The sequence below is a fragment of the Argiope bruennichi genome, chromosome 7 (genome assembly GCF_947563725.1).
Source record: "Argiope bruennichi chromosome 7, qqArgBrue1.1, whole genome shotgun sequence".
NCBI lineage: Eukaryota > Metazoa > Arthropoda > Arachnida > Araneae > Araneidae > Argiope > Argiope bruennichi.
The window spans coordinates 4,361,255-4,373,649 of NC_079157.1; the positions used below are offsets into that span (position 1 = coordinate 4,361,255).

The 12,395-nt window shown below is 30.3% G+C and overlaps 1 protein-coding gene across 3 annotated transcripts in view; it reads left to right on the forward strand.

Moving 5' to 3' along the window:
- LOC129976061 (uncharacterized) overlaps positions 1-12,395 on the forward strand; it is a 180,552-nt gene that overhangs the window by 24,224 nt on the left and 143,933 nt on the right. The window contains exon 1 of one of the 3 annotated variants that reach the window (XM_056089421.1): positions 2,370-2,475. The exons of the other annotated variants lie outside the window; for them this stretch is intronic. Coding sequence (XP_055945396.1) covers positions 2,463-2,475 — 13 coding nt within the window. The 5' untranslated portion in view covers positions 2,370-2,462. Of the gene's footprint in view, positions 1-2,369; positions 2,476-12,395 lie in introns of those variants that run through there. 3 annotated transcript variants of the gene reach the window in all.

Consider the following 12,395-nt stretch of genomic DNA (forward strand, 5'->3'; position numbering starts at 1 on the left):
GCTCTCTAAATTTTCACATCACTTAAAAGTGAGTATGCTTGAACATTGAGAACACATTCAACTTGCTTCAAGTGCATATATACGGGAAGAATGAAATGAGATGGATGAATGGGATGGTGATCTTCGTTCAACGGCTAATTCAATAATAAGTGGAAAATACAAAGTGCGTATGAAAAGTACGGCGAATCGGAACGTAAAACAAATTATGGGAACAAAATATCTTTATTCTCCTTCAAAGTAACATCCATTGGCCACAATACATTTTTGACATCGTTGATAAAGCTGTTGGAATGAGTCAGCGAAGGCCTCTTTTGGGATGGAGCGAAGCACAGATGCCACACGTGTCGTTGGATGTCTGGTACGTCTGCAAAGCGTGTGTCCTTCAGGATCCCCTTGAGGCGAGGAAACAAAAATAAGGAAGTCCGTAGGCACCAAATCAGGTGAATACGGTGGGTGTGCGAGGAAGTTACACGGTGTTTGCCAAGAAGTTGTGTGCACGGATCGCAGTATGGAGACGGACGTTGGTCATGTAATAGACTCCTGTACCAGTTTTATCAGTCCTGTAAAACTATGGACGAAAACGTTGGATGCTTAATAGTAACCTTTTTTCCCAATTTAAAACACAACTTCATGTTAATCCGTAGATACATTTCAATTTGACGTGAGTTTTCGTACAACACGCCATTCGACTGCCCGTAGAAGGATAATCTGCGTCAATTCTTACGCTCCTTACTACATAGCGTCTCTCCATAGGTCTGAAGTGAGTATGGGATGCGCTAAGATAGAACCTGGGACCTTGTAGTTAGCAGTCCAGTAACTAAACCATTTTACAAAAAAAGCTCTTCGGGTAGAAGAGCTGCTACTGGCTTATATGCTATTCACCACAGGTCCCACCCTGCGCATGAGCCTGACCGCATTTCTCACTCACGTTACTTTTGAGATATTCAATCATTGACCAAACTTTTTAGACGCACTTTTTAATATCAAGCAAACGAATCTTTTTTTGAAGCCTCGTTCTGAGTAGAGCAGTAATCAAAGACATACTAAATTCGCATGATAAATAATATCAAGCAAACGGGTCTCTTATGGTTCTGCCAATCCGAAATATTGTTCCCCTACGAAGATTTTACAAATATTTTAATGGTTGTTGATGGATACCAGATAGACGAATATTTCAACATTGGCGATGCATTTGGCGAAAAAAGTGAAAGCTCCTGAAACTATTGGAATTTTGACAATATGTTGTTTAGGAGAGATGATATGATATCTTTCTAGAAGCTTATTTGTCTTGTCATAGAGACTATAAAAGCTCACGAGACAGAGCTCAAGAAGTAATCGAGTCGTTTCATCGGACGGATTCAACAGCATTCCTGCAATAACAAACAATTTTCAATTCATCTTCTATAATAACTTAAATAATTACAAAAAATAAAACCATTTTATTAAAAGGTATTTAGATATATTAAACACCTTCATGCATAGAGCAAAATTTAATTACATTTTTTTAGTAAAACATTTTGACTTCTGAAAATTATTGAAGAAATAAGTGTATATGTATATAGAATTCATTGAAAAAGTTGAATTAGAGATTTTGAAAAATTCTATATTTTAGATCTTCCTCAAAACGAGGAGGATATTTTTGGAAGCGAAGTAACTAAGTAGATAGATAAAATTCAGTACCTGTATTCAGTAAGAAAAGTCTAAACTCTGAAATAGATTTTGAACGAATTACGTTAATGAGTAAATTGTTTTTATATCCTTGTATGTGTGAATGTAAATATTCCTAAACAAGATCTAGATAAATACAAATTGATATGTAATCTTGACTTTAAATTTGTAGATCAATTTCAAATTTGAGATTCATTGATTAACTTAAGTTTATCCCAAAAAAAGTACTCGATTATTTCGTTATGCAGCAAAGTTAAACAGAAATCTTTCACTATTGTGTGAACATACAAGGAAGTCCAAAGTAGAAAATTCATCTTGGTTGCTCCAAATTCATCCAACACCCTTTTTATTATTGATTTTCTCAGACACTCTTCAATGTTGGATCCATACACCTGTAATTTCCTAAATTGGAACGATATAGCCTCGAAAGAAATTTATCATAATCATAATAACAGTTACCTAGCCGATTTAAAAATAAATTCAGATATATTTAGTGAAAACTCGAGCGAAGCGGTTATTACAGCAACGGAAATGCTTCTTTCATATCTTTTGTTTATCTTGCAATTTCGAAAATCGCACTGTTTGCAGAGATCTTCAAATATCTGGGAAATAAAATAAAGACACGAAAGCGATCCTTTACTTCGCCTGCTTTCAAAGATTAAAATTTTGTTTTTCTGAGTCACAGATAACTTTACATCAATTGGTTTCAGACATGAAAACTGTCAAAATATTTACTTTGTGAGAAGCACTGCAGCGACTTTTGTATACAAATATTTATCAATCGACAGAGCAAAATGAAGTTTGCTGGTATGTAATATATCGGATATATTTAGCCTTAAGTAATGGAAACAGATTCTGTGAATTTTAGAAATAATATCTGATATAAAAAATAATAGAATTTTATTCGTTATTTGCTACCAACTGGTATTAATTCATTTCTAGTTACTAACGAAGTTCAACCCAGTGTTGCTTAAATTTTAATTTAATATTTTCATGATTATTTTTTTAAATGTGCATATTATTTTTAATATAAATATACTCTAATTAAAATATTATAATACACAAATTCTTACTGTCTACAAATTATTTTTAAGTAAAATAAGATTTCATCTGCTCAAAATGATTTTTTAAAAACTCGTAGTGATTAGAAAATCATCCCGTATCTAATGGTTTTTAAAATATTGTCGAAAATTAATTCTTTCTTAAGTATTAGCATTTTATAAAAAAAGATTTAAAACTGGATTTAGCATTGTGAAGGGCATCTTTAAATTATATAAATCTAATAATTAAAAATATTTGCAATGTACTTTAATTTAATAAGGATAGTAAAATTAAAATGAATCTTTTCTATTGAAGGATACAAAGTTTTTAATTAAAAAATAACTAATTATCATATACATTTTATTAAATTTCATTTACTTTGTCAGCAAAATTTAAAAAAAAATTACTGAGTATTCTGAACTTTAACGATTATACAATAGTTACAGTAACTTTATTTTTAAACTAACTTACGTAAACTATTAATGAATTTTATTTTTATTTCTTTACATTTCAAAGTTAAATTGCGTTTGACAAAATTTATACGAAGAAAATCGCTTTAAAATATATAAAAGGATAAATAATTAATTTCAGTCTTAACAATTATCTAAATTTGTAAGCTTTTATTATTGTTCCGTAGTTTAATTTAATTTACATCTCGTACATTTATTCTTAATTGTGTAATATCAGTTTATAGAAGAGAGAGCGAATCATTCATACGATGAATGGAATTTTTCATTTCCATTTTTTTCTCGATTTTTAAAGGAAAGGAACTTTTTTAGATTCATTTCCTTTCAAAATGTTTAACTTACAATTTTATTTAATGTTTTGATGCAATAAAAAAGACATTTATATTTTTTCCTTCTTTCAAGATAGGACTTAAAACATTTTTCCAAACATCGTATAAGCAACAATTATGTTTAACTGCAAAATAACTAAAATAAAAATACAGTAAGGAAATCTGAAGAAGATCGCTTTCATATGCAAATTACTATCTCAAATTGAGGAAAAGCTGCTTTCTGATGAGTATTCAAATTAAAAATAAAAGAAACAAAAATCCACTATTTTGATTCCATTTCCATTAAAAGCTTGCATTCATTCGCTTTTGTCCACAATTGATTATGATTTGTAAATCACCCAAAATGGAATGATTTTTATTTCAGCATTTCTTTGATATTTATAGCATTCAATTATCTGTGAATGCCATCAGTTTTGCATTTCACGATTTTTTTCTTCATTATTATGGTTGTTGCATGAGATAAATAAAAAATTAAGTTCATGATCGCGAAGATATTTCAAAACATCGTGGAAATTATAAAAAGAGATTCGCTACAATTAAACAGACAAAGAAGGACACACCTTCAAGCTTGCATAAATATCTTGCACTATTATTTATTTTTATTAAATATTTATAATTTTTTTATTTTATATTTTACTTTGTTTTTTTTCAATATATGCAGTACAGATTTGTATATGAAAAATTCAGCGGCTCTATATTCGAACTTTATGCAATTCGGCACCTCTTGACGGATTCGAACAAATTTATCATATGTGTTTCTTAGTACCTAGCAGAATTTACATTACTTTAAAAAATGTGTCACGATACTCTAAAGGGGGTGGAATGGGAATGAAAATATGTTGCTGTTTTCTACCATAACTTTGGAACATATCATCACACACAAACTATTTTTACACCCTATTAAAATTTAAAAAAAATTAGCTTTTCAAGGACCTTAATTATATATTGATTTTATTTTTTTAAATCAATTTTTTCAAAATCAATTTAAGCAGGATTTTTATGAATTTCATTTTTTATCGGATTGTTACACTTATTTCATTCTTCAGTGATACTTATTATTCGCTTTTCTTTTTAATCAGGATTAAATTTATTTATTCAAGATAATTTCCATTTTTCTTTCATTAATTATATATAAAACAAATAATTTTTCTTCTTATCTAAATTTGAAGTTAGATATACTAGGCAATTTATTTAAAATTTCCAGTTAAATATTTTTAAAATTCAGAAAGGTATATGTGTTGCAATGAGTTGGATTTCAGTTGCTCTGCGGGAGACATTAAAAATGGAGTTTTTCTTCAAAATTTTTTTAGAAACTTAAATCTTTTATTAATTATATTAAATTTTATTAAAGTTATAAATGTGTCAAATATCCTTGCATACTTATAAATGCAGTGCATTATTTAAATTCTACTGCATTATGTGACGATATATCATGACCCCATACTGTATATATTGTAGCGACAGTTTGGAGAATGTCTGCTTTTGTTTCAAAATGATGGTCCTCTTGTGAAGAAAACATGGGATGAACAGAATTGGTTTACTGACAATTTGTCTGGCTTGTTCAGATTTTAAAACTGAAATTCATAGAATATTTAGGGAAGGAATTGGAACATAGAATTCAAGATATGCCATAACGTCCCAGATCAGTGACAGAAAATCCTGTAAAAACAATCCAAAAATTAATGTAAAGCATTCTTTATTCGTAGCAGACATTATTACAGCAAAAGAGGGCATCATCTAGGAGATACTGGATCAATAAAGTATACAGGTATCTGAAGGATTTTAGTTATATAATGAATATCAAATAGTATAATGCGACAATTCTATTGCTTGTTCAAGTAATAGAATTACATAATAATATTAATTGCTATACGTGATTAATTCAGTGTAATTTAAATTTCTATAAAAGAACTTTGAGTTATTAAGCATATTTCTGATCTTTACATAATTCAATAAAAAATGAGAAAGATTCACATTAAAAAAATAATATCAATAAATGGAGAAAAACTGCTATTAGCTTTTGTTAGTGAGAAACTGTAATTCAACTGGCTTCAAAGCTGACATCTTTTTGAATTTTAATAGCATTCAAACAGAATTTTTTATACAGAATATCTGGTATACAGTACCTTGTAATTAAAAAAAGAAGAAATATAGAATGTTTCACAAATGCGCAGTTAAAAATTATTTACTATATCTATTTATTTTTATTAGAAAATTCAAAATGTTTACTTCGAATTTGAATATAATGCTTGACTGCCTATTGTCGTCGCATATTTTATATGATATGATTTGATTGGGAATTTTACATGTTATAAGTAAAGGGCATAAGGAGCATTTAAAAAACATCTTAAAATCCTCTAATATGAGTGGTATTCTTATGTTTATGTTCATGTATTGCGCACAGCAGACAAAACTAATGTTCAAAGTCGCAGATCATTGCATTTTTTGAAAAGTGGAAATAATTTATATCTTCAACCATTCACGTTGGTCCCCTAAATATTCTTATGATAAATTCTTCAACGGAAATCAAACAACGAGTTCAAGCATACTCTTTATATAACTGACGTTCAAGGGAGATATCCAGAAAAACGTGCCAGTCAAGAAGCAAAAGGTTTATCAATTTACGAACCACTATATAAATTTGTATTTTTCCCCTTTTCACATCTTCTTGGATATCATATTTTATTACCATATCTTTTGTTTGCTTCACAACCAGCTTTTATGATTCCTGCTTTCCTTAGAGAAATAAATAAGAAATAATAATATGTATAAGTGTGGAAATTTATACTAAAAGTTTTTAAAAACAATTATAACGCATTACAGAATTTCACTGGATCTGATAAAAGTATGAATCTAAATAAAAAACGGTTTAATTTTTAAATTTGACTTCATAATCGAAAAAAAAAATCCCTATGATGAAGCTATAAAGATTCTTAAATTAGGAAGGTGTTTTCAGAATAATGGAAACGCCCTGATCATTTTTACATCCAGGTGTTGTTCCCTTCTCTCTAAACTCACTTTGTTACACCCTTCAACTACATACAAATGATTCATTTTGTTTTGAACATAGTTCTTCTGAAGCTTTTAATTAAAATCCTCGAACTGATTAATATACTTCCACTAAAGAAAGCTCAAATATTGAGCAGAAACAAGCCACCAGAAAGCTACCGTTAAATGAACGTCTTTCCAAAAACTGAGCATGAAGAGAATTGGAGGCAGTTATGCATGTTGGAACCAAATACCGTTTGAAGGATTTCGGATTCTCTATTAAGTGTATACGTCAGAATGTGTAGATTGGAATGCAAAATGGAATAAAGTGTCATAGATTTAAGAATGTAACTAATGCGCCTTTTATGAATGTTGATATTCATCCATTTGTTTTGTAGAAAAAAGGCATTATTGTAGATTTCGGTGACAATAACGCAAAAGAGAAAAATGATCGTAGGAAAGGAGTTTTCACATTCAGTTTTCACCTTAATTCAGAGTTATCAAAAATATTAACAGCGAGAATATTCGACAAAAAGTACAAACGTACATTTTGGTATATATCGCATTCTTTTGGCCTACACTGTTTTTCTAATTTATTTGCGAATAATTTAATACCTTATAAGATTTAAAAGCCAATACGGTTGGAATTCGACTTAAATTAATAATACTGATGAACACTAATGGTGATGTGAATAATAATAATAATAATAATAATAATAATAATAATAATAAAACCGAGATAAAATCAGCGAAAAGGAATGCTTGTTTACTGTCACAAAAGTAATCGGAGGAGTCGAAATCCATTTTCCTCTCTCTTTACAGGAAACTATCACTGTTGACTTTTTGTATAATTTTTTTGATTCAAGGAGAAACTGGTGTACAATTCGTTAGCAATATTTTTTAAACTTTACGATGCTACGAAAAGACTTCAATTTTTCTCCATTATTATGATTCAATTGCGAAAATCATGACCAGCAGCAGATGAGGGAAAAGAAATTGTGAGAAAGTATTTTGAACTTATATAGCTTTAGAATGGAATTTGATGAAACAAAATTTTGGGATGGCAAGTTTTAGAGTTAATAATAAGAAAATAAAAAATCTATGCAACCCAGTAGTTAAAATGAAGCCGCAGTTTAAGTGTTTTAAAAATAATTATGTTTAAAACGTGAATAAATTGAAATTGTTATATACAAACATACGTACGCACACACACACACTCGAACGCTCTCTCTCGCACTCACGGGATAGCTAAAAAAATGAATAAGTTTCATGAATGAAATTCGATACGTAATCCTAACAACAAAATGTATGTATGAATGAATGGTGATCTGTGTGAAATATGAGCTCAACGAATCAAAGAAAAGAAAGAGACTATAAAATACAACACACACACACACACACACACACACACACACACACACACACACACACACACACACACACACACACACACACACACACACACACACACACACACACACACACAAAAAAGGCTCGAATATGTATATAAGAAAAGTATAGGGGGAAAGCGGCCAGCAGGTTTCTGTATTGTGGTGCGGGAACTCCTATCTCTCGAGTTGAGCATTAAGCAGATGGTTCCTGATTGCATAACCACTTTCACTCATTTTTTTCCTTGTTAAACCCACACTCTACATAGAACGATATGTCATCATCTGAGAAAAGTTTTAGAAATCAATAATATTGATTCAACGACACATTACAGATAAGATATCCGGGAAACCACTTCAGAATGAGCAGGTCGGCCGTGCTTCCTTGCTTCGCTAAGATAAAAGAAAAATGAATTCAATTAACGATGTTTGAGCGGGCGACGAAATGTTTTATGCTTCAGCAAAGAAGCCGAGACGCTCCATTAATAAGAAAACCAGATGATTATGCTATCCTGAAATTTCAATTTTACGACCTGCTTTACACAACGCAATGCCGTCGAAATAATTTCTATGATAAAATCTACAGCAGAGTTTTTTTTTTCCTCCTTAGTTACACAGAGGGAATGTTCGACAATCATAATAGGTATATACTCCCATTCGAAAATCCCTTGAATGATTAAAATAATAAAATTTTACGCTGTTTAAGTAAAAAAAAAAAAAAAAAAAATGTATTGCAGAAAAAATTAGAGTCCTGTCTACATTTTTATATAGTCCTGTGAAATAATTACTATATTTAGTAAAATAACCTAGATACAATAATATTTTAAACAAAAACAATTTCGTTCTTCTTCGACAAAATCTGTGTGAGTTGTAAAGCTTTGAATATCATTATTTAGGACAATCAATGGCCATATATATATAAAACATCGTTCAGTGACAGTTGGATCTTCCTTGAGGCAGTTATTGAAATGGTCTAAAAATTATAAAAACTTGCTATTCAAAGCAATCAAGAATGTAACTTGCCCAGAAAAATCTATAACGCAAGCGTAGTTAAAAATATCATCATCTCTTTGTTCGGTGTCATTATTACACGTGAATTTTAACTTCTGTTTTAGTTTCAAATAACTCAGACATTTGGTTATCATTTGGCCGTCATATTAATTTAGTTGAAATGAATTAATATGACGGCCAAAGTTATGAAAACCCCCAATATCTCTCATGCGCATAATATGTACATTACCTTACAAATCATATTAAAAATAAATATTGTAAGATTTAAGGATAATGTCGGATTTCTAACCAAGCACGACAAAATTGTACCAACCTTCTAAAAACACGCCACTTTGGATGATTATAAGATATGATAAGAAATAACTTTTTGGGTTGCAATAAAAATGTGAAGTGTTATATTTAGCCAAATATCCTCCAAAAAAAATTCCAATTTTGGTGAAAGGACTTTAATTTTAAGTAAAGTCATAAATATTATATTTTTAAAATTATGCACATATAAAAAAGAAAGCTATTAAAATGTTTTTTAGACAGAAATTTCGCTTTACCCTCATTCTATGAAATTTTATGAACCTTTTTAACCGAGAGCTTAGCTTTTGATAAATAGTTGCTGCCCAACAATCTATATAAATTATTTGATATCCGGCGGTTTTTAATAATATTTTGTAGTTATCAATAAACCAAGTGGAAGTTTGAATTATGTGCAGCTATAAAAACAAAGCATTCAGTGAAGCAGTTTGAAATGGTCATACGACGTTTTTCTTATCTTTGACTGCTATCATAATAGCGATTTCTGTTCAATGCCCTTTAGTGTTTTAAAAATATAGATGTTTAAATGGACAGGTTTTTTTCGTAAAGTTTAGGATTTTGTAATTAATTTTTAACTTTGAAATAAAAATGAATTATGAAATCGTAAACTTCATATTTTATTTACATTTTTTAAGTTAGACTGTAGCAAAGGTGAGTGAAAGGAGGTCAATGCGTATTTATGCTGATTCATTATATTTTCATTTCAGAGACTAGTTAAAGATTATGGCCAATACTTTCTTTCAGCTTTTAAAAAAAATTTGTATTTGTCATTGTATTTTTTTTATCTGTTAGTGGATTATTATGCGTTCAATACCATTTTGGTCATTCGCTTTTATTTTGAGAGTTTTAAACTTTATGCGTAGAGAAAATAATATCACAAGGAAGCAAAAATTACCAATAGAAGGAATTTCCTGATTACAAAACGAAGCAAAATCAATTTACATGTTTAACCAGATCTGAAATATCATTAGCACCACATATTCTACTAGATGGTCACATCTTCTAATAAAAAAGGATGCATATAAATTTGATTTACCGTAGACTCCCGATTATCCGCGGGCGGGTTATCCGCGCCTACCGCACTAAGTTTTTTTTTTTTTTTTTTTTTTGCTTTCAAGCAAAGAGAAAATGCTTCCAAAGCAAGAAACAAACACAAATGACTGATTTCTTCCAAAAGGTGTAGTTTTACAGTTATGCTTTTGTAATTACATAATACATTACAGTATTAAAACAGTACATATGTATTAATTTTTCTGTGTATCCTTGGCGCCTCTCGTAAGTACAAAGCACTTTTCTGTTTTCATTAACAAAATGCATTTTAGGTTAGTTTTGAGTGATATACTAAAATATTAAGCGTTAGTTAAACATTTCCTGCTGTTTATTTTACGTTTTATTGTACCTAAAACGATTTTTCAAAGTCGGTTCTTTTTTGCTATACCCGTTTTTAGCTTTTTCCAGATAATCCGCGATTTTTGTTATCCGCGGCGGCCGCGCCACCCAATTCCGCGGATAATCGGGAGTGTACTGTATGTGAATTTTTCAACAGTACTTTTATTGACTCGAGCAAGATAAAATATAATTTTCCTTGCCATTTAATACATTATTACGATTTCTGACGATCTGAAAATTAACTTTTGAGCCCACACTCTATATTTAGCTTATACAATATAATTATGCTAAATGATGTGAAAATAATGTATCAGATAAAAAACTATAGTTTTTTTTAAATGATTTTTTTTTCTTTTCACGCTTAATTATAGTTATAAAGGCATTAGAGTTTTACTATTTAATTAGTATTTAATAAAATTATAATGTGATTATTATATATGCCTTAAGAGGCCTTGATTGATTTGCAATAAGATCTAGGATTTATTAAGAAAAATGCTAGGTAAACTTTGGTGCCGAAAAGAGTGATTGGGGAAATTAGCTTTAAATTTGACGTTGAAGGTCAGCCCCCCCCTTCCCCTGTCGTGGAGTGGAATTTAAAAAAAAAATGTATTGTAGATTACGCTTTAAAAACGTTCAAAAAGTTCATCTCAAAACTAACGTAAATACCGCCGTGGTAAAAAAGCATTCGGAATCTTCATTTGAAATGCACCTATATCAGATATTGTATTCAATCTTTTACCAAACACTTCTACAGTATCAATAAAAATCTGGCAACAGTCAGAAATGCACTTCATTTTTTGCCTGAAAATAAATGAATTTTTTTTTAATGAGATAAGAATTTTAACTTTGATGATTTTCCAAAATGGCGAATGTAACTGAACAAAGAATGCACATTAAAATCTAGTAAATGAATTATGGTTTGAAAGTCTGTCCGCTTCATTTTATCATCAAGATGTCAAACGGCTCAAATAATTTGTGTTTAGTCATCTTCGTTTAACTGTTACAGACAATAAATACTGAGCAACAACAACAAATCTCTTTGTCTCTTCTTGATCCCATTTCTAGATCATTCATTAGACACAAGAAAAATCTACTGCAAATTTTGAAAGGGTTTCACAAAAACGACTTTAAGGCCCATTTCAGTCACTGGATAAATCATTGAAAGAAGCACATTGCAACAGAAAGAGATTACTTTGATGGAGATGCAATAAATAATGCTTTTATTTCATGTCATCCTTCCGGTATGTATTGATCGTGGTAGCATATAATAAACAGTGAATATGACCTTCACGAAATCGATATACATAGCTGAGATTAACGTGAACTAAGTCACAAATCCGAGAGTGCCTGAAGTGGAGAGGTTATTACAACCGTCTTCAACACTGCGTCACATCCTTATTCGATAGAAAATAAAAAATATCTTCTTCAAGACAAAGATTCAACACCTCATGTTGATGTTTAGAAAAAAAAAATCTCCATCATCTTTCAAAATTTTAAATCGGCTTCCGTCTTTTACCATTTTCAAGATAACTTTTTATTCACTTCTTCAAGAAATTGCTAAAGAACTTTTATAAAATCGTGTCAACTCTATTAAATAACCTTTGTGATAGACAGCTTTATTTTGCAATTTTTGGCGTGCCAAATTCTTTTTTTCGCTTTCCAGTCACATGACAAGACTTCGTCATGCGAAGAATTAAAGCAAGCAGAGACTTCTCGGTGAAAACTCTGGCATTTATCCGAAGAGAAAGTGACAGAAGCATCGACGACACGTCATTCGGGTTGATCGCACAGGTGTCAAAAAAGAATAA